General features: G+C 37.8%; 1 protein-coding gene across 5 annotated transcripts in view; it reads right to left on the reverse strand.

The window, feature by feature from the left end:
• CD47 (CD47 molecule) overlaps window positions 1-23,565 on the reverse strand; it is a 59,232-nt gene that overhangs the window by 11,299 nt on the left and 24,368 nt on the right. For all 5 annotated transcript variants that reach the window (XM_081071007.1, XM_081071004.1, XM_081071005.1 and 2 more), the window contains exons 4-7: window positions 10,363-10,470; window positions 9,092-9,184; window positions 7,941-8,039; window positions 6,475-6,567 (exon numbers count right to left, since the gene is read on the reverse strand). In XM_081071007.1, the coding sequence (XP_080927133.1) occupies window positions 6,475-6,567; window positions 7,941-8,039; window positions 9,092-9,184; window positions 10,363-10,470 (393 nt within the window). The remainder of the gene's footprint in view (window positions 1-6,474; window positions 6,568-7,940; window positions 8,040-9,091; window positions 9,185-10,362; window positions 10,471-23,565) is intronic.

Raw genomic sequence — 23,565 nt, forward strand, 5'->3', positions numbered from 1 at the left:
GAAGTCGCACAGTGCCAGATACGGTGAATAAGGTGGATGAGGACACACCGTCATGTTTTTATTTGACAGAAATTGCCATATACCAGAAGCGATGTGTGACACAGAGCCTTGTCATGATGAAGGATGATTTACCACACCCTTTAAAACACACCTTCTCTCAACCGTAGCTCACACCTGACTGACTGCACTGAACAAATTGAAACTTGTCACACACTGTTACTAAGGTTCAACGTGCTGCTTCCTGTATTGAAGATCCCTGACTTTCTGTTGGATGGCATTTGGCAGCAGCATTCACCATATTTTTTTTATCACAATGGAAAGGCTCTGTGTCACCTATCACTTCTGGTATGGCAATTTTTTAAAAAAATATTTTATTGGGGAAGGGGAACAGGACTTTATTGGGGAACAGTGTATATTTCCAGGCCTTTTTTCCAAGTCAAGTTGTTGTCCTTTCAATCTTAGTTGTGGAGGGTGCCATTCAGCTTCAAGTTGTCCTTTCAGTCTTAGTTGTGGAGGGCGCAGCTCAGCTCTGGGTCCAGTTGCCGTTTTCCAGTTGCAGGGGCACAGCCCACCATCCCTTGCGGGAGTCGCGGAATTGAACCTGCAACTTTGTGGTTGAGAGGACGCAATCCAACCAACTGAGCCATCCGGGAGCTCAGCAGCAGCTCGGCTCAAGGTGCCATGTTCAATCTTAGTTGCAGGGGGCGGAGCCCACCATCCCTTGCGGGACTCGAGGAGTTGAACTGGCAACCTTATAGTTGAGAGCCCACTGGCCCATGTGGGAATCGAACCGGCAGCCTTCGGAGTTAGGAGCATGGAGCTCTAACCGCCTGAGCCACCGGGCCGGCCTGGTATGGCAATTTCTGTCAAATAAAAACATTACAGTGTGTCCTCATCCACCTTATTCACCAGATCTGACACTAGCAACTTCTGACTCTTCCCCAAAGTCAAAATGACCATGAAAGGTAAAAGTTTTGAATTTAGGACATCGAGGCAGCCATGACAGTGTAACTAAAGACACTCATGAAAGAGGATTTCCAGAACTGCTTCAGAAAATAGCAAACACAATGGGATAAGTGTGTTCGAAGTGAAGGGGAGTATTCTGAGGGGGATTAATGGCAATGCATCTTTTACTGTAATAAATTTTTTATTTAAATGGTCACCGTATTTATTGATCATTCCTCATACATATGGCATATTTACATGTTAAACTATGATAAAGAAAAAAATAACTTGGGGAACTTTTCATAATTTCACTTTCACTTTGATTTGAGAACAGTAGGTTTGTAATTACACTTGTTTCAGAGGGATGTAAACAATAGAAAAGGGGGATGAGCTAGACAGTGCCTATTTCCACAATGCCTGGAGATGAGTCAGCATCTCCAGGCCTGTTCAGAAGTGTACTGAACATCATTGTTTGTTAGACATGGAAAGCATGGCAATAAAAGAGAGGGCGATCCAGATAATGAGGGAAAGAAGAACGGAGAGATGACCATCAGTCAATGAATGACATCTAATACTACATCACGTTGTATGGCTACTGCAGGTCATATACTGTTCTCAGGCATTCATCGGAAACAGCATAATCAATAGTGTTAACTTCAAGAACCAGACAAATGATGATTAGAAGACTCAACAAAAATAGAATTTGTATCAACGTTCACAATGTGATGCTCATGATAGCCACCAAATAAATGGCATTCTGCTTCAGAAGTCTTAATTGCATTCAGGGTCTTATGAGGCATGAACTAAGAAAATTGTATTGACAAAACAACTCTGATATTATGAACACAAACTAAAGATAGGTAAATTTTATGTAAGCACTGTATTTTAATTGTTTATCTAATAAGCATTAATTAAAAGGAGATGAAGAATATGTAACAGAATTAAACTCAATTATCAGTCAGCAAAAACTGAAGTTCAGAAATAAAGATAAAATTTATTTGAAAGTACTAGGCAAGTCATATGGAAAATTATTTGACTATAACAATTCAAGGTTTGTGTGAATTTTTAGAAACACATACAGTAAACTTTGCATAAAAAGTAAAGCAGGAAGACTTTTTTTTTCCACTTCATTAGTTTGTAACTTTCAATTATTTTGATAAATGTTTAACAGTTTGTTTTACTTCATAAATAAAAATACAGAGCTTTTTATTTTATTATTGGTTTTGAAGGGACACTAATATAAACCAGATTGTAGGGAACATCTTTAGCTTACGTAAGACAACACCTTAGTTTTAGCCACGATTAAAAGCATCTATCTCTCTACATATGTATTAAAATAACTTATACAGAAACCAGTTAATTGAAAATTGGCAAAGTAAATAGTTTAGAAACAATAACCTAATTCTAAACTTATCAAAACTTGATTTTAGAAGTCATAAAAGCCCAGCGATTTCCAGTCAAGATGGCAGAGTAGGTAAATGTTGTGCTTCCCTCCTCTAAAGACCACATCAAAACTACAACTAAACTACCGAACCACCACCATTGAAAATTGCCTGAAGTCTAGCTGAACAGATGTCCTACAACTAAGGACATATAGAAGAAGTCACATCAAGACTAGTAGGAGGGGCATAGAGGCAGAACGAGCTAGTCCCACACCCACACGTGACTGTTAAAAATTGGGAGGGATATCTTTCCACTTTGGAGGTACGCCCCCACCCTGGAGGCATGAGGGGTCTCAGCCCTACACCAGGCTCCCTAACCTAGCATTTCAGAGCCAGGGAGAGAAGTCCCCATAACTTCCGGCTGTGAAAACCAGCAGAGATTATTGCTGAGTGAGGCCAGGGCATCCGCAGTCCCAGGCGCTCTTCTTAAAGTACCCGCACATGGACTCACTCACTGAGGGAGCTCCAACACTGGGGCAGCAGCTTGAAAGGTGCCAGGGACATATGGGGAGGAATTGAATTGTCTGGCTTCAGAGCAAAGGCTAGAGGAGGAGCTTTCTCTTGATGGAAGAGCTGGCAGAGCCAATGTTTGTTTGTTGAACCCTCCCCACATGCAGGTACAGGTGGCCGCCACATCTGAGTCTCCATCAACCTGGCTAACACTGTTTGTTTGCCCTGCCCTGGTGATTTCCTGAAACCCCACCCAACTTTCCTACTCAAGCCACTTCCAGTGGCTTTTTCACACAAATGGCCTGCCATGGCTCATGCTTTGGACTTTCCTAAAATCTTTCAAAGGTTCACAAAACTGAAACAAGCAGCATCTGGCTTCGACATGTCCCGTAACTCTGACTGAGCAGTCCCAGGCCCAGCACTAGCAATAGCTGGCCTTGGTTCACGGCTTGGCCTCTCGAGGCAACTCCAAGCCCAGTGTGGGTGGCAGTCATCTGTTGATGCTTTGTGGCTCCTGGCAGGTGGCCACAGGCAGGGTACAGGTTGTGGCTGAATTCTTCCTGTGGTGGGGCCCCTCCCAGGAGGCCCATGAGCTGGCAGGCCCAGTGGCCAGCTTTGGAGGGAGCACCAGCTTCACCCAGCAACTTCTAAGTATGACACACCCAAATGGCAGACTGAGAAGGCACCAGAGCCCTGCTAATGCCAATCCTGCTCTGTAGGGTCAGCCCATGAGCAATAGCATTTCCACTGTTGTCACAGCCAGTTCTCACAACCAATCAGCCTGAGGGCCAAACCCTCTCACTGACATGCAAGCAGCAACCAAGGCTCAAGTACAACAGGAGGGCATATACAACCCACACAAGGGAACACCTGCAGCATCCAGCTCAGGTGACCATGGAGAATGCACTGCTGGGCCTGAGAGGACACCTACTACATTAGGCCACTCTACTAAGATCAGGAGGAATTGCAGTCCTACCTAATATACAGAAAACAAGCACAGGGAAGCAGGAAAAATAGGGAGACAAAGAAACATATTCCAAATGAAAGAAAAGAACAAAGTTCCAGGAAAATAGCTAAACAAAATGGAGAAAAGCAATCTACCAGATGCAGAGCTCAAAATACTGCTTATAAAGATGCTCAGTGACCTCAGCGAGAATTTCAACAGAGACAGGAAACATAAAAAATGGAGGGAGAAAACATAAAAAAGAAATAGTCAGAAATAAAGAATACAATAACTGAAATGAAGAGTACATTAGAGGGAATCAACAGTAGATTAGATGAAGCAGAGGTATGAATCAGTGATTTAGAAGATACGGTACATAGAGCACCTAGTCAGAACAGCACATAGTAAAAAAAGAGATCCAAAAAAGGAGGACAGTGTATAGGGCCTGTGGGACAACATCGAGCATACCAACATTCACATCATAGGGGTACCAGAAGAAGACAGAGGGCAAGGAATTGAAAATCTATTAGAAGGAATAACGATGAAAAACTTCCCTAACCTGGAGAAGGAAATAGACATACAAGCCCAAGAAGCACAGAGAGTCCCAAATAAGATCAACCGAAAAAAGACACATCATAATTAAAATACAAAGCTTAAAGACAAAGAAAGACCTTAAAAGCAGTGAGATAAAGTCAGTTAGATACCTACAAGGGAGTTCCCATAAGACTGCCAGCTGATTTCTCAACAGAAACTTCACAGGTCAGAAAGAACTTGCACAAAATATTCAATGAAAAGCAAGAACCTACAATCAAGATTACTCTACCCAGCAAAGCTATCATTTAGAATCAAAAGATAAAGAGCTTCCCAGACAAGAAAAAGCTAAAGGAGTTCATAACCACCAAACCAGTATTATAAAAAACGTTAAAAGGGAATGGGGGGGGGAGGAGGAGGAGGAGGAGGAGGAGGAGGAGGAGGAGGAGGAGGAGGAGGAGGAGGAAGAAGAAGAAGAAGAAGAAGAAGAAAAAATATATATATGTATATATATATATATCAATAATAAAATGGCAATAACTACATATCTATCAACAATTACTTTAAATGCAAATGGATGAAATGCTCCAACCAAAAGAAAAGGGTGATTGAATGGATAAGAAAATAAAACCCTATAGATGCTGCCTACCAGAAACTCACTTCAGATTTAAAGACACACACAGACTGAAAGTAAAGGGATTGAAAAAGATATTTTATGAAAATGGGAACAAAAAAAAGCTATGGTAGCAATACTTGTACCAGACAAAATAAACTTTAAAATAAAGGCTATAACAAGAGACAAAGAAGGACCTAGTAATTCCATTTCTGGGTATTTATTTGACAAAACCCAAAACGCTACTTTGAGGGGACATGTGTATCCATCCGTATGTTCATTGCAGCGTTGTTTATAATGGCCAAGATGTGAAGGCAGCCAGGGTGTCCATCAATGGATGAATTAATAAAAAATAGGCGGTACATATATATAATGGAATATTGCTCGGCCATGGATGGGAATGGGTTCTTGTCCTCTGTGGCAGCCTGGATGGACCTGCGGGTACTGTGCTGAGTGGAGTATATCAGACAGATTCAGTGTGATTTCACTTATATGTGGAATCTAAAGAACAATATAAACAAACAAACAAAATAGAAACAAACTCACAGAGACAACATTTTGATGGTGGCCTGATGGGAGGGGGTTGGGGCGATGTGTGAAAATGGAGAAGGGATTAAAAAGAACAAATTGGTTGTTACAAAATAGTCATGGGGATGTAGGGTATAGCAAAATGAACATGGTCAGTAATATTATAATAACTATGTATGGTGTAAGATGGGTACTAGGTTTATTGGGCTGACAGATGGGTGAAAAAGGTGAAGGGATTAAGAAGTACAAATTTGTAGTTACAAAATAGTCCTGGGGATGTAAAGTAAATAGGGAATATAGTCAATAATATGGTAGTAACTATGTATAGTGCCAGACTAGACCAGTCAGGGGGATCACTTCTTAAATTATAGAAATTATATAAATGTCTAACCACTATGCTGTCCACCTGAAATTAATATAAAATAATACTGAAAATCAACTGTAATTGAAAATTTAAAAAAAGAGGGACAAAATGAAAGTACCAAAAGCCTAAATTTTAAAACTCAATGTTTTTATTGTATTGGTTTTAACTTAACATATTATATTGGTACAAAAGTAATTAAGTTTAAATGGTTAAAAATAATTGCAAAACCCTCAATTACTTTTGCACCAACCTAATATTTTGAAGTCAAGTCTCAGAGGATACTGCTCTTTAATTAACAAAAGTGACAGATTTTGAATTTCAATTCCTGTCTACTTGGGGGAATCTATAAGAAGAGCAAGTGACTGATAGGTCTCTGTGAAAGAGCTCTATCAGAGAAATGATGGAGCAATTAAAAATCTTTTCCTATTTATTAAAATGAATCCTCAACTTGATCTCCTTTACTTGATTTTAAAACATAAAGGAATTTTCTTTTAAACTAGTCCATAAACTTTTCATTAGTTCCTATGAATTCTACCCTATTGCATTGGTTACCAATGTATTTCTTTAATCTTAAATTGTAACAACTGCAGCATTTTCCAAATTATATTCATATATTTGAAATTCTTGGCATAGACTATCAAAAATAAGGTTGACTTACCAGTAAATTTCATATAAACTAATCCAAGTAATTCTGCTAGAGCTACAATTCCCAAACCTGAAATCAGAAGAGGGCCATGCACTGGGGCACACTCTGTAAAAACAAATGAAATTTTGTATTAGAAATTCACATGAAATAACTGAATGTTTTAAAAGAACCAGCAATAACAGTAATAATATCAAGTTTTAAGGAGAGCAATTATTTTTCTAATTATCAAGAAACAAAAATTATCTACGTATGTTTATCCATTATTAACTCAGTCAGTAAAATGACTCCAAATTATTAAAATAAAAAAAAGCCTTGGCATGCATTACATTTACCTTATTATATCAAAACTAATGAAAAACAGTGTGTAAAGCCTAAGTCTCTAACCAACTGGAGCCTAGTTGCTTTAAAAGCTCTTGCGCGAATATAGGTGTAGCCGTTTGGCTGTTAGAACAGTCAGCCAGCCCATAAGCCATATATAGCCAAATTCTCAGGGCAATGTGGAAAGCACTGTTCTCAGTGGGGGCAAAATGAGAGCTCAAAGAGAAAAGCTCTAGACATTGTGTGTCTAGATCTGTGATGTTATATCAAATTAATACCTTTGCAATGTACTGAAAGCAACCAGATGTCCCTCAATATGTGAATGGATAAACACACTGTGGTATATGCACACAATGGAATATTACCCCGTGCTAAAAATAAATGAGCTATCAGTCCACAAAAAGACATGGAGGAATCGTAAATGCAGATTACTAAGTGAAAGAAGCCAATCGAAAAGGCTACATCCTATATGATTCCAGCTACACGACATTCTGGAAAACGAAAAATATATGGAGACAGTAAATAGATCAGGGTTGCCAAGGATTTCAGGGTAGGGAAGATGAACAGGAAGAGCACAGAGGCTTTTCAGGGCAGTGAAATTTTTCTGTATGGTTTTCTCTCTATGACTATGATCCATGTCATTACACATTTATCAAAATTATAGAACGTATAACACCAAGAGTGAACCCTAATGTAAACTATGGACTTTGGGTGATAATGCCATGATGACCATGTTGGTTCAATGGACTGTAACAAATCTGGGGGGGGGGGGTGCGTTAATAGTGGAGGAGGCAGTGAGTATGTGGGGTATACGGGAACTCTGTATTTTCCACTCAATTTTGCTGTGAACCTAAATCTGCTCCAAAAGACAAAGTCTATATATTTAAAAAAAAAAAAGGAAGAAAGAAGAGGAGGAGGAGGAGGAGGAGGAGGAGGAGGAGGAGGAGGAGGAGGAGGAGGAGGAGGAGGAGGAGGAGGAGGAGGAGGAGGAGGAGGAGGAGGAGGAGGAGGAGAAGAAGAAGAAGAAGAAGAAGAAGAAGAAGAAGAAGAAGAAGAAGAAGAAGAAGAAGAAGAAGAAGAAGGAAAAAGAAAAAAGCTTTATCCAAGAGAAGTTCCTACTAAGAAGATAAACTGGTACTAGAGAAGAGCGTGACCCTTACCTGAGACACAGAGGCTTAGTCCAACCACGGATAGCACGAAGCCCAGGACCTGAAGGATCAATATGGCAATGCTGAAGGAGGACATCCCAACAGCTGGAACTGTGAAGAAAAAGCATGTTTAGAGTGTTGAAGAAGCAATCACTGCGACTTGTATTTTGTGCAATCAAGAATAATATCCTATGACCCAGGACTGACTCTGGCGCTCCTTGTCAGATGGTAGTAGCTGCCTTCCCAGTGATCAACACCACGCCTTTCCACACAAGTAGTCAGCTCCAGAGTCACACACTCAGCAGTCTTTCATTTTTGCAGTGAGCTGAGCTGGACTGGCAGTTTTCACTCCAAATCTTGGAACAATGCTGCTTTTACCATATTTGTGCATTTTATAATATAAATGGCTATTATGCATGGCTTCGCCACCTGCACACAAATTGCTCTGGTGGAGAGATTTTTACATAATGATTTTACACAAGTATGCCCTTATAAACATCATAACTAGATCTGTGTTTTTATAACAAATTAATACCTTTCCAATGTACAGCCACCCAGAGATAGGCTCTAGGACCAAGAGTTAAATGTACAACTAAGAAAAAAAATTATTTAATACTAACAAAAAAAATGTTAGTGATTTACTCCCCAAATGCAGTGAAAATGTTACCAATTATAGGCTGGATATTTATATTACCTATTAAAACTACAATATTAAGATTTCCCAATAACTGAAAAAATACATATTTCCACTATCTATGATTTAAACCCTATTTCGTAGAACTAGTTTTTTTTTTTTTTTAAGGAGTGCTTTAGCAAAAGAAGAGTATGTTTAATTATCTACTTATAACTTCAAAAAATTGAAATAAGAATATAAAGTTAATTATTAAGAAATTATATAGCATAGTTTTAAAAAGCCATTGACTGGCATCAAATATATATGTGAAAATCACTTTTTACAAAATAACTAAATACCTTGAAAACCTATTATAACCTTAAAATTAATCCATGTGGGGAAAATGTCACTAAGAATAGCTTGGGAAATATTTTAATAAACCAACTTTTATTATATTATAAAAAACTATGGAAGAATATTTTAATCAAAAACGATGTCTTTTTTAAGTGAAAAAGGTGGGCAAAATCATGCTAAAACAACAAATACTCACCTATCATAAACACAGCGTACTGAAGTAATATTAATATCACTGTAGGAACAACAATTAAACCAAGTCCACTAGCCCTCTTTGTTGAATATTCACCTGTAAATATATAAAAATAATATTTAAAATATTTTCCTACATGCTTCCTACTCTACAGGAAGTTAAAGTACTTAATCTATTAAATGTATTCATCTCAATGCTACTCTCATATACTGCAAAACTTTTAAAAATTTATGTTTCCCCCAAAACTTCACACAAATTAAGTGCTTATTTCTTGATTATTTAAGACAAAACTTATGACATCTAACTGTCAATATCTAAGTCTCAACATGTCAAAAACTTGAATTGGTTCTGCCTCCTTCTTAACTACCTTACAGAAATCCAGTGAGAAACTTTGGGGCCTATCTTACCCAATCCTTCATTTCCTATATTCAATCTGTCTGAAAGTCAAAGCAGTTCTTCTTCCTAGCCTTCTGAATTCTTGTTCTTCCTCCCCACATTCTAACTCCAGATGCAAGTAGAGCTGCCAAACTTATGTTCCTAAATATTACACCCATACTGTATTGTGCTCAAAAAATAAAACAAAATAAAATGGCTTTCTAGAGTCTATACTTTGAGTCCTAGCCTATCTTTGCTGTTCCTTCCATGTGCTACATACCCTTATTTCCTATTCCCACTCCCATCCTCCAAATGTAAATGCTGTTTCAGATGCATTTGTTTCCCACAATCATTTCCACTTCCATATCTTGGCCAGTGAAGTGTGCCTCTGTAGTGGGTTGAATGGTGGTCCTAAAGATATGTTCACCTCCTAAATCCCCGGAATCTGTGAATATTAATTTATACGGCCAAAGACTCAGTATTACATTATATGGCAAAAGATGTGATTAAATTAAGGATCTTGAAAGAAGGAACTTATTCTGGATTATCCAGGTGGGCCCTTAACCCCATGACAAGTGTCTTTGGAGGGAGATTTAACATGGAGGAAACTGGAGTTATATTGCCACAAACCAAGGAATTGCAAAGGTTGCCTGTAAACACCAGAAATTAGAAGAGGCAAGGAATGGATTCTTTAGTGTCTTGGGAGGGAGTATTGTCCTAAGGACACCTTTATTTCAGACTATGGCCTTCAGAACTGTGAGAGAATTTCTATATTTTTAAGACACTCAGCTGTAGTAATTTGCTATAGCAGCCCTAGGAAACTAATATCCTCCCTCCACCCTCTGAATGTCCTCAACCTTATCAATCTTGCCTTCCCTCATAGTAACTGTACGTCTTACCTGGGATGAAAAGAATGGCTCCAACAATGACAACTATAGTGAGCACCAGTCCAGCAACAAACAAAAGAATGGTTTTCTCCTTCATAATACTGGAATTAAATTTAAGTGCTTAAAAAACAAAGAAAGAAGTGAATGAACTCAATAAGAAGAAGTGAAGCTATTTCCATAACTTAAAAAGTACAGAGACCAACTGATAACTTCCTATAATTGAATAACCTTTGAGGAACAACTCCTTCAAACCATGTCAAGCCACCTCAAATCTTTTTCAGAATAAGTCAATAGCTAAACAGTGTCATGGCAGCATAAATATGAATGCTCAATTTATAGGTGATGTTTTTATTCCCCCTACACTTTAAATATGAAGTCCTATACACTATACTTTCTCAACTGAAGCATCATCAACCGTTTGGGCCAGATGATTCTTTGTTGGGGAAGGAGGCTGCTCCGGGCAGTACAGAATGTTTAATAGCATCCCAAACTACATGCCAGTAACAGCCTCCTAGTTGCATCAACCAACAATGTTTCTAGGCATTGTCAAATGCCCCCTGAGGAGAAAAACTGCCTCAGGTTTACAACTGATGTAGATAATGCTGATAGGAAGCAACTGGTTAATTAATTAGTAATACTGAGGAAAAGAGAAATGTGTTCTACCTTATATAAAATTAGTAAAGCATCTGGAAATCTAGATAGTTGGTTTTGAAAGAGTAGAATAAACACATTGGACAAATCACACCCTCTTGAAATCCTGAGGGGGAAAACCGCTTGAAATGTTCAACTAAAATAACTTCATAAAAACAAACTATAAATACTCAACAGGACTGATCACATATGTTACTGTTTTTGACATTAGCTCTACTGTCAAGTATCTGGTATCTTCCATAAAAGAGTAATGCAATGGGTATGCCTAAAAATATTATTTCTTTTACTATATCTTCATCATTTGGGTTTTGTTTTTGTTAATATTGAAATTAATTTTTAACCAAGAAAGTTGTTTACAGTAACCTAAAAGCAGATTGAGTAGCAAAGAAAAACAGAGTGTACGATTGAAATTCTGCTTTGTTTCATCTAGGCCATTAATCAATGTCCTGAGGGAAAAATTTTTTTTAAATGTTGTATTTAGCATTAAATTTGCTTCCACTAAAATGACAAACAGGTCAAATACAGTAAAAACAATAAATAACACCCTAAATGACCATGATAAAATCTATTTTTAAGGTATTATAACCTACGGTTATATGATAACCCTTGGTTAAGGTATTCAAGGTATAACACAGCACCTGAATCCTCTTTTAAATCGCTACCTGTTCACACTTTAGAGTGGAACCTCAACTTTATTCTTTTTAGGTGGAGATAGAGGGCTAATCAATCATCAATTGTAAACCTGAGTAACTGAAATCTGCATTAATCAGAGAAGAGTGAAAAACAATATGCCAAGTTCCCCAAGCTTTCATATGATCCATCCAGACTTGGAACTTAACCACTCAGTTAGTTACAGGACTCATGACTATTACTCAGTCATGACCCTGCCTTATGGGGCACAGATTTTCACAGCTTCCCTATATTCTAGGATCATAAACTGGCTAGGATGAAATTCCATGTATAGGTTACAAAAGGCACACACATAGATAAAAAAATAAACTCTTTCTAGACAGATATCAGGTTTTCCATTTTAATTCAATGCATCTTGTTACCTAAATAGAGTTGGAGAGTTCTGCAAAAGGGTTCTAAAATAGACGTTGTTTCAAATGCACTTCACAATTAATAAAATATTCAAAAGGCACTTATCCAGGTTTAATACATAAAAGAGCTACTAAGATCAAGCAGCAACAATTCACCTTCAAATACAGTAGAAGTTCATGTAAAAAGGCTGACTTAGATTTCCAGTCAAGATGGTGGAGTAAGTAAACGCTTTGCTTTCCTCCTCTCATGACCACATCAAAATTACAACTAAACTACAGAACAATCATCCCTGAGAATGGCCTGAAGTCTGGCTGAATATAAGTCCTATAACTGAGGACATATAGAAGAAGCCACATCGAGACTGGTAGGAGGGGCGGAGATGTGAACCGGCTAGTCCCACATCCACACATGGTGGTTAAAAATCAGGAGGGCTATTTCAGCTATGGAGGTTACCTCTGAAGAACGAGGGGTCCCAGCCCCATACCAGGCTCCCTAGCCCAGGGTTCCAATGCCAGGAAGAGAAGTCCCCACAACTTCTGGTTGTGAAAACAAGTGAGGTGGTGGCTGAATGAAAGGGAGAGCGGCTGTTGTCCCAGACTCTCCTTTTAAAGGACCCGCACACAGACTTAACTGCTGACAGACTTACTTATTCTGGGCTCCAGCTATGGGAAAGCAGCTTCAATGATGCCAGGGACAAACCTGGGTGAACTGAGTTGTCTGGCTTCAGGGCAGGCTGGAGGGGCAGCTTTCTCCCAGACAGAAGTGCTGGCAGAAGCCATTATTTCTTTGTTGAGCCCTCTCCCCTATTAGCATGCAGACACAAGGAGTCACCAATGTGAGTCTCCATCAACCTGGCCAACATCATTCAGCCCACCCTGATGATTCCCTGAAACCCTGCCACACTCAATATGCAGGCCCACCCAAGCCACTTCCAGTGGCTTTTCCATATAAATGGCCTATCTTGGCTCTTGCTGCATACTTAACTAAAATTTTTCAAAGGTTCACAAACCCCAAACAAGCAGCATTTCGCTTCGACATGCCGTGTACTTGCTAAGCAGCTCCAAGCTGGGCACTAGTGGCAGCCGAACTTAGTTTGTAGCTTAGTCTCTACCAGGCACCTCCAAGCCCAGGAGAAGTGGAAGACATCTGTGGAATGCTTTATGGCTAATGTCAGGTGGCCCTCAGCAGGGAACAGGCAGAGGCTGACCATGGCCTGTGGCAGGGCCCCTCCAAGGAGGCCTCATGGCTGACACGCCCAGTGGCTGGCTTTGGACAGCATGCTGGAACATCAACCAGCTAGAGCCACAGACAACACATCCAAAGAGCAGACTGGGCAGGCACCAGAGCCCTGCTAAAGCCAATCTTGCTCTGTAGGGTTAGCCCTTGCACAACAGTTCCTCCACTGTAGTCATGGTCATTCCTCACAACCAATCAGCCTGAGAATCAATCCCTCCTACTGATGTACAAACAACTCAACCATAACAGGAGGGCATACAGAACCCACACAAGGAACACATCTGCAGCACCTGGCTCAGGTGCCCAGGGAGACTGCACCACTGGGTCCCATAAGACACCTACTACATAAGGCCACTCTAATAAGACCAGGACGTATGGCAGCTCAACCTAACACATAGGAAGCAGGCAAAATGGGGAGACAGAGAAACATGTCCCAAATGAAACAACAGAACAAAGCTCCAGAAAAAGAACTAAACAAAATGGAGAAAAGCAATACACTAGATGCAGAGTTCAAAATACTACTTATAAAGATGCTCAATGATCTCAGTAAGAACTTCAACAAAGAGATAGGAAACATGAAAGTGGAGATAGAGAACATAAAACAGTCAGAAATAAAGAAAACAATAACTGAAATGAAGAATACATTAGAGGAAATCACCAGTAGATCAGATGAAGCAGAGGTTTGAATCAGCGATTTAGAAGATACGATAGCAGAGAACACCCAGTCAGAACAGCACATAGAAAAAAAAAATCCAAAAAATGAGGATAGTGTAATAGGACAACACCAAACATACCAACATTCACATTATAGGGGTACCAGAAGGAAAAGACAGAGGGCAAGGAATTGAAAACCTATTTGAAGGAATAATGATGGAAAACCTCCCTAACCTGGCGAAGGAAATAAACTTACAAACCCAAGATGCACATTGTCCCAAACAGTATCAACGCAAAGAGGCCAACACCAAGAGACATCATAATTAAAATGCTAAAGCTTAAAGACAAAGTGAGAATCTTAAAAGCAGCAAGAGAAAAGCAGTTAGTTACCTACAAAGGAGCTCCCATAAGACTGTCAGCTGATTTCTCAACAGAAACTTTGCAAGCCAGAAAGGATTGGCACAAAATATTCAAAGTAATAAAAAGCAAGGATGTACAACAAAGACTACTCTACCCATCAAGGCTATTAGTTAAAATTGAAGGAGAGATAAAGAGCATCCCAGGCAAGAAAAAGCTAAAGGAGCTCATAATAACTAAACCAGTATTACAAAAATTGTTAAAGGGACTTCTTTAAGAAGACAAAAAAAGTATAAAAAATATGAATAATAAAATGGCAACAACTACATATCTATCAACAATTACTTTAAATGTAAATGGATGAAATGCTCCAATGAAAAGACAGGGTGGCTGAATGGATAAGAAAACAAGACCCTCACATATGCTGCCTACAAGAGACTCACTTCAGATTGAAAGGCACATAGACTGAGGTAAAGGGATGGGAAAAAGATATTTCATGAAAATGAGAACAAAACAAAACAAAAGAATAGCTTGCGTAGCAATACTTACACCAGACAAAATAAACTTTAAAACAAAGGCCATAACAAGGGACAAAGAAGGACTCAGTAATCCACTTCTGGATATTTATCCATAGAAACCCAAAACTTTACTTCGAAGGGACATGTGTATCCTTATATTCATTGCAGCATTATTTACAATAGCCAAAATATGGAGGCAACATGGCTGTCCATCAATGAATGAATGGATAAAAAAGAGATGGTACATATATACAATGGAATATTACTCAGCCATAAAAAAGAACAAAATCTTGCCATCTGCAACAACATGGATGGACCTAGAGAGTATTTTGCTGAGTGAAGTCAGATAAAGATAAATGCCATATGATTTCACTTATACGTGAACTCTAAAGAACAAAATAAATGAACAAATAAAACAGAAACAGACTCATACATGCAGAAAATATTTTGATGGTGGCCAGATGGGAGGGGTGTTGGAATAGTGGGTGAAAAAGGAGCTGGGATTAAGAAGTACAAATTGGTTGTTACAAAGTAGTCATGGGGATGTGGGGTATAGCATAACAAACATAGTCAGTAATATTGTATTAACTATGTATGGTGTCAGATGGGTACTAGATTTATTGGGATTATCATTTCGTAAGTTACATAAATGTCTAATCACTGTGTTGTACACCTGAAATGAATATAATATTGTATGTCAACTGTAATTAAAAAAAATAAAACAAGTATTTAAAATTGTGGACTTACACTATTCCTAATAAAAATAAGAGTTCAACCTCGCAGGCTTATAAGAATTATAGGAGAAAAACAATGCCAACAATAGTAACACAAATAAAACACCACAAAAATACTACTATTTACAGTGTTTTACCATAGAATGACCTTTTCAAAATCTTTGCATATTAAGTATTGGAGTTAGGTTTAGTTTCTAATGATTGGTTCAACTACTATTTATATCCAAGGCTTCCTTCAACTGTTCCTTAAATTAAGCAGCCGTTTCTAACAAATACGTTAGTGTGATCTACTTAAGTAACCACAGTCAATGAAAGAGTACACAAAACAAAATACGAGAAATCAGTATTTACACTTTTTAAATACTTTTTAAAAGCACGGTTTTAGGTTTACAACCAAATTTAGAGGAAGGTACGGAGAACTCCCATGTATTCCTTGCCCCCACACATCCATGATCCCCCATTATCAACCTCACTCCCAGAATGGCACATATTTTACCAAGGATGAATCTCCATTGATACATCATAATCACCCCAAACCCATAGTTTAACTTAGGTTTCACTCTTGGTTTTGTACATTTTATAGGTTTGGACAAAAGTATAATGACAAATACCCATCATTATAGTATAATACAAGGTATTTTCACTGCCCTAAAAATCCTCTGTGCTCTGCCTGTACCCCAATTCTAGAAATTACTGATCTTTTCACGTCTCCAGTTCTGCCTTTTCCAAAATGTCTTACAGTTGGAATTATACAGCACGCAGCCTTTTCAGATTGGCTTCTTTCACTTAGTAACATGCATTTATTGTTCCTCCACGTTTTTCTGCGGCTCGACAGCTCATTTCTTTTTAGTGCTGAATATTAATTAGCACATTGTCTGGATGTATCATAGTGCATTTATCCATTCACCTACTGAAAAACATCTTGGTTGCTTCCAAGTTTTGGCAATTATGAATAAAACTGTTATAAACATCCATGTGCAGGTTTCTGTGTGGACATAAGTTTTCAACTCCATTTGGATAAATACCAAGGCGCACGACTGCAGGATCATCATATGAAAGAGTATGTTTAGTTTTGTAACAAATTGCCAAATCGTGCATTCCCACTAGCAGTGTATGAAGGGTTCCTGTTGTTCTACATCCTCATTAGCATCTGGTGTTGTCAGTATTTACATTTTTAACGAAACATGTAAATTTAGTGCTACTGACACAGAAATACCAAATATACAGGGAGACAATATTACATTTTGTCAATAAATTAGGAATTCTAAAATTTTCCTTTTTATACCTTCTGTAAAAATAATTAAATCTAGCCAGTTCTTTCCCAGAAATGAGCTAGGCTGGTTCATTCATTTGTTCTATAAATATTTACTGTGTAGCCACAATGCACCAGGCCCTTTTATCCATCCATCTCAACCAAATCAAGGTACAAGTAGATTACTTTATTGGAGAATTGATTGAGCACCTACTATGCAATCACTATCCTAAGTGCTGGCAGCTGCCAAAGACAAATTCTCCTGCCTCAAGGCCCTTACATTCTAATGTGTGAGTGTGTATGTTTGGGGTGGGAGGCAAGTGAATGATGGGAAGTGTTACTCTTAGATATTAATCCCCACTTAAATAAAAGGTGTGGGTCTACTCTAGCCTAAAAAAGCTCCTTTACGTAATCTTTCAAATTCATGTGAATAAAGAAATGTCATTATCCCTCTAGCCACCTGAAGAAACAGCTAATGTTAGAAACAGATAATCCATTAGGGTTTTCTCGTCTCCTAATCACTGATAACCTGCACAAATAAGATAGAATGCAGGCTGTGGTTGATGAAATCTGGTGAAATTAGCAGATCAATTTGGAAATCAAATAATATCTATCATCTTAGTTTTCATGATATTCTGAAAACAGGATTGATAAGCCTATATCGGCCCACACAGACCAGTCTATGAACAAAACCCCCAAATCCAAGAATTCGATGCCTGCTCAAAGATATGACATTTAGATGGTCCCTTCCTAAGTGATTAGTGATTTAATGATGATACAAGGCTAACCAGTGAGGTATAATGCATATCAGATTAAGAATAAATCATAAAGGTTTGATGTGTTTAATTTTATTATTATAGTGCTATTTTCTGGTAACTCTAGGAAAGGAATTTTTAGGATCTTTTTTGGTATCTAATGAGCTGAAAATCAATATTGTCTTCAATGCAGGATAAAGCACATGTGAGAACTTTTAAAATAAAATTACAATTTCAAATTTTAAAACTATTTTATTAAATTTAAAATACTATTAATAAAAAAAAACTTAACATGCTCATAAAACGAAACAGGCTTTGTGAAACTGGTATTAGGGAAAGAAATGAATAGTAATGCCAATGATAAACTGGTTACTTGCCAGAAAGCAAGCGAAATAATTTCATAATAAGCTCCATACACTACCCAATTTGTTTTGATGAAACAATTGTCAAATGAATAATAACTAGAAATCACATTCTCAGTCTATCGGACCCAGAAATAAAAGAGCCCAGCCTTTGTATAGCAAGTACTTAGAATATGAAAGATTGAAGAGGCTGTCCAGCACACTAACTCCCTTTCCTTGGTTCCAAATGTTCGCTGGTCTTGTGGATGATGTCCTAACTTCACAGTGTATACAGGAAGCTGGGATGTTGGAATTTGGAAAAGATCAGAGCAATAGCAACTACATTTCTACAAGAGTGTATTGCTGAGCTACAGGCTTTCGTGTGTGTGTGTTTTGTGGTTTTGTTTTTTTTTTTTTTTTTGGCTTCTCCTACAATAAAATCAGTGCACAGAGCATTAAATTTAATAACAGAATGTGATAATTATGTGGACAGGATCAAGGAAAGGCACTGAGAGTTCAAGATTATTTAATGGCATTCAGAGTAAAGTTAAGAAAAAAGTCCTATTAATAGTAGTCATCAACCAGGTCACAGAATGATTCTTTGTAATATTTACTGTGATGATATTTTACCTTCCTGGATAGAAATTTCCTGGTGCAAGTTGGTATGTAGCCTCACTTCTTCAGAATGATTTTTTTTTATCTACAAAGAAATTTCCCATTTCATTACTTTTTAAAAATGTGCCTTCATGGACTAATGACTTTCAATATTAAGCTAGTCCTCAAAATTGAACTCAAGGAAAGACTTAGTAGGATCTCAAGGCTGTGGTGACAAAGAATTTTTTTCCTTGAATTCTCCAACAATAATTTCTACAGGGACACCTAAACAAATACCTCGATCAGTAACCAAAATCCTTGGGGCATAATCTTGTGCAGAGACTAGGAAGTTAGAAAATAAAAGGTGCCTAGGAGGCATGAGTTTTAAATACATTACAGCAGTCCTGGCTTTGCACTGTTCCGATATGCATGAATTTCAGTTACCATGACTTAATTAAATAACATAAGTCTCCTAAAAACACAGTTCACATTTCAGTTATCACAGTATGTAAACTGAGTAACTGATAAAGTGCAAACTTCACTGCTATCTCTTCAGCCCACAAATCACTACATAAATAACAGATGTGCATCATGAGCCCTGACCAATCATGTCACTTCTTTCCAAGAGGACCAATCATGTCACTTCTTTCAAAGACTATCGGTGACTGGTCACTGCACATCTGTTACTCAATTCACGCACAGACAGCAAAGCCTATGTTGTATTACCTCCTATTTTCCCGTGATAAACCACTGTGACATTTTACAATGGATAATCAAAGGAGGAAACTGGGCAATAAAGATGAAAGAGCAAAGAAATGAAAAGTGATAATGCTAAAAGTGAAATTCAAACAGAACATAAATGGCATTACAGAAGAAAGAGCTGATTGTGGAAATGTCAACTACTGCCATTGAAGAGACTCTAGATATGCAGCCAGAGGAACTTCGTAAAACTTATTGGCATACATTAGGACAGGAAGGAGGTTGTGACACAAAGAATAAAGATGTCCCAGAAGAAGTGACTCTGGCAAAAAGCTTTACATGAAAGGAACTCTCAGAGGTAGTTCATGACACTAAAAACACAATGGATAAAATGCTGGAAGCTGATTCAAACTTAGAAGGAGTATGGCAATTCACCAAGGCATTGAAAAGATGCTTGCTCTATATTCGAAGTCTTATGACAAGAAGGCAAGCATTGTTAAAATGAACTCTTGATAGAACACTTTAATTTTCAGTGTTTTTAATGTTTTAATTTACTATGTACTAAATATTAGTTTTTTACTTTTTTCATTACTGAATACAGTTATTACTGATAGTAAGAGTTTATAAAAATATTTTTCAATTACAGTTGACATACAATATTATATTAGTTTCAGGTGTACAGTAGGAGAGTTTTTAAATGTTGGGACAAAAATTTTAGAGGTCATGGAGCAACAGCAATTTTTCCCTTGTATTAAGTTGCTTTCCAGAGTTTCAGCTTACACGGTCATGCTTATGGTCTCCCAAGTCTGTGTAAAGGGAGGACTCCTTGTATACCCGTACGACCAAAGTTCCAAGGAGGGAAAAGTAAGCCTGGACACACCTGTCTTAAAGAACATCAAAATATTAGCCAGTTCTTGATATGGAGATGAACCTTAACCGTACAGGAACTAGAGGTCTTGGTAGGCAACACTCTTGAAATCACTTATCAAACATGTAAATGATGGAAAGTACCTGTTATATTGTCAGAGTGAAGAAGAGGAACCCTGAAAATCAGCCAGAAACTTAATTGTCAGTGGAGTGGGAAACTGTGGGTCAGAACAAAAACAAATGCCAGAACTTCAATGCTATCAGAGATTTGTTACTTCGGTTAAGGCTTAGTATTGGATTCTAGTAATTTCTGACCTGTTTGCTGAGCATAAGATTCTGCTTAAAAGTTTGTAAGTTAAAGCTAAAGGACAAGGTATTTAGGAACATTTCCCTGTAAGAGACCTTTGTCTTTAAAAGATGAAAGGTCTAGAAGAGCTCCCCATACCTGAGAGCCCTTGGCGTGGATTCAGGAGTTCAGAAGGCTCCTCAGCTTTCCCCAATAGGATCAATGGCATCCTGAGACCAATTCCAAGGTAGCCTTCTGGTATAAAGACACTCTTTCTCCTTCAAGTTAAGGCATAACTTGCTGTCTTCACTGAAGGCTTATTTAGCCTAGAGAAGGTCCAGGTTTTATCTTGGACCACAAAAAGACAGAGCTGGGCAAACCACTGAGAGAAACCCCTGTGGTCATGTACAGACAGTAAATGGTAATCAGAAGTGAAGGAGAACTAGAAACAGAGAAAGTGAAAGTCACTGGTCTGAGTTACTATTAATACTCTAGGGACTGTAAGGTACCACATCCCAAAAAGTGTGTAACAAAGCAACAAATGGAGGGACTCTCCTGTTGGTTGAATCCCCAGGGCATACACAGGAGGCCTCTTACAAAAGGTACCGGAAGAAAAGTATTATAGATTGAGATCCCTGTCTACCCCAAAGATGTGACAGAAGGCACAGTACGTGCACAATTACTTGTCTCCTCAACAGAAGTGTGAGTGCTACAAAGCTAGGGGCAATATGCATTTTCCTTCCACACTTTCTGCATACGGCCCTGTGCCTAGCAATCAGCAGGCATCTGTCAACAGACATTTGTTGACTAAATAAACAAAGCAGGTCCACATTCTGCTCCATCAATAACAGTTTCATTTATTCAGTCTGTGTACCCAGATAAAGGTTCACTTTTCAGGGGAAAAAATAATTCTCAAAATAAGTTCAAGACAAATGGGATCAAATACATGGTGATGGAAGGAGAACTGACTCTGGGTGGTGAACACATAAAGTTATATATAGATGATGTAATACAGAATTGTACACTTGAAACCTATATAACTTTACTAACTAGTAAAGTTAATTTAAAAAAAAGTTCAAGACAGGGAGGAAAGACAGTGTAGTAGTAAATAACACTCGTTCAAATCCCAGTACCACAAAGAAACACCTGGATGATTGTAGGCGAACTGCCTAACCTATCCATGCCTCTGTTTCTTATCTATAAAATGGGAATGGTAATAATAGTACCTAACCCCCATAAAGTTCCAGGGAGAAGTAAGTGTGATTTCAGATGGAGAGAACTTTGCACAGTAACTATCACGCAGAGCAAGAGCTCCACAAATGTTTAGGTATTTAATAAACAGCTTTAAAAGTCAGTTCAGGTGAGGCGAATCAGTATATACTATGTACCTTCTACACACACACACACACACACACACACACACACACACACACACACACAGTTATTTGCTCTAAGACGAGCCTAAAAAAAAATCGCCACCAAAATATTTTCAGGTTCATAAGCACACTCCTTAAAATATGACCAGCAGAACAAATATATAAAAAAAAAAACATTTACCTCACTAACACAAAAATGAAAATGAAAATTAAAACAAGATTTTTTTTTTACCTATCAAATTAGCAAAGATTTTAGAATTATAATGATGTCAGGATTGTGAGGTGAAAGATAGGTGTTCTCATCTGGAGTAGTAATTGATACAATGTATCTAGAAAACATTTGGCAGTATGTATCAAGAGCCTTAAAATTCTCTACTATTTCCAGCCTCACATGTCTTTAGCAGAGTGATACTTTGATACTATGGTACCTTCACAGTATCAAAAAACAAAAAACAAAAACAAATTAGAAACATTCTCAATATCTATCAAGATTAGAGTTAATTATAGTGCATTCCTAAAAGAAGAGCATAGGCAGCTATAAAACGATTTCTGAAAACATGGAGGTGGGAATCAGGATGTACAAGTATATAAGCTATATGAGTCCATTTATAGTTCTTTTTCTAAGAGAGATATGAAAAATACATAGAAAAAAGACAGAAAAGGAATCAGGAAATTAACTAGAATATACCAATAGTTTATTTCTAGGTTGTGGGACTCTAGATGATTTTTTTTTCTCTAATAACTTCCTATATTGTATAAGGTATCCTAAAGTGCTCTGTATACTTTTCTAACTCAGAAAAAAAATTGTAAAGCTTATTTTGTAAAAATATGGCTAATAGGAACAAATTCACTCCTGGTTCAGTCCACTAAAATTAATGTTACTAGTGAAAATGCTATGATCAGCAAACTGTAATCAATCCAAAAGCGACAAATCACACCCTGTGAAATAATTTCATGATCATAAAAAAATGGCAATTTCCTCCCTAAACTAAATGTCGGTCTGAAGGCCCGGTTCTGTTGACAGGGTTAAAAGCCTTCTGAGCGGCAGCGAAGACCAACGAGGTCTTGAGGCTACATCAGTCTTCTGCTTCCCAAAAGTCTAAGAAATTTTCCACAGGAATTCTAGACACCATTTTGAAAGTGAGAGGTGTGAAATGTCTTGACTGCTGTCACCATTAGTCCTTTCTTCCCCTTTTCTGCCTTTTAGACCAAAGTTGAGGACAGCTTCGAAATCACCAAGTACTTCCAGAGTGCCACCCACTGAGAAGAGCCCTTAACAATGTACAACCAGTCATCTCATCTCATTTCTCATGTTGACATATCACTCTAGATATACATGCCTTAGAAGTAAAATTTATGAAATATACAACAAGCCAACCCACTACAGTATTTTACAAGCTTTCACTGTGTTTTAAAGGTTGCAGAATGAAATAAATAAATGAAATCAGCATTATTTACTCCTTGCTTGCATAAATGTTAACTGGCTTTCAATGACTATTTCAGTGCACTATTGGGAGATAAGTAATAAATCTTACATTTAAAAGTTTAGACTGTCATCTCAAAACTTCACTAATTTAATAAATTCCATTTACCAAGTTGGTATGGAAATACAGTTGACGCTTGAACAACGTTGGGGTTAAGGGAGCTGCACAGTCGAAAATCAGCATATAACTTTAGACTCACTAAATACTTAAGTACCACAATAGCCTATTGTTGGAAGGCTTACTGATTAACTCAACAGTTGATCGACACGTATTTTATGTTTTATGTATTATATATTGTATTCTTACAATAAAGTAAGCTAGAGAATCGACAATGTTAAGAAAATCATAAGGAAGAGAAAAAAACATTTGC

Source organism: Rhinolophus hipposideros (genome assembly GCF_964194185.1).
Source record: "Rhinolophus hipposideros genome assembly, chromosome: 2".
Taxonomy (NCBI): Eukaryota; Metazoa; Chordata; class Mammalia; order Chiroptera; family Rhinolophidae; genus Rhinolophus; species Rhinolophus hipposideros.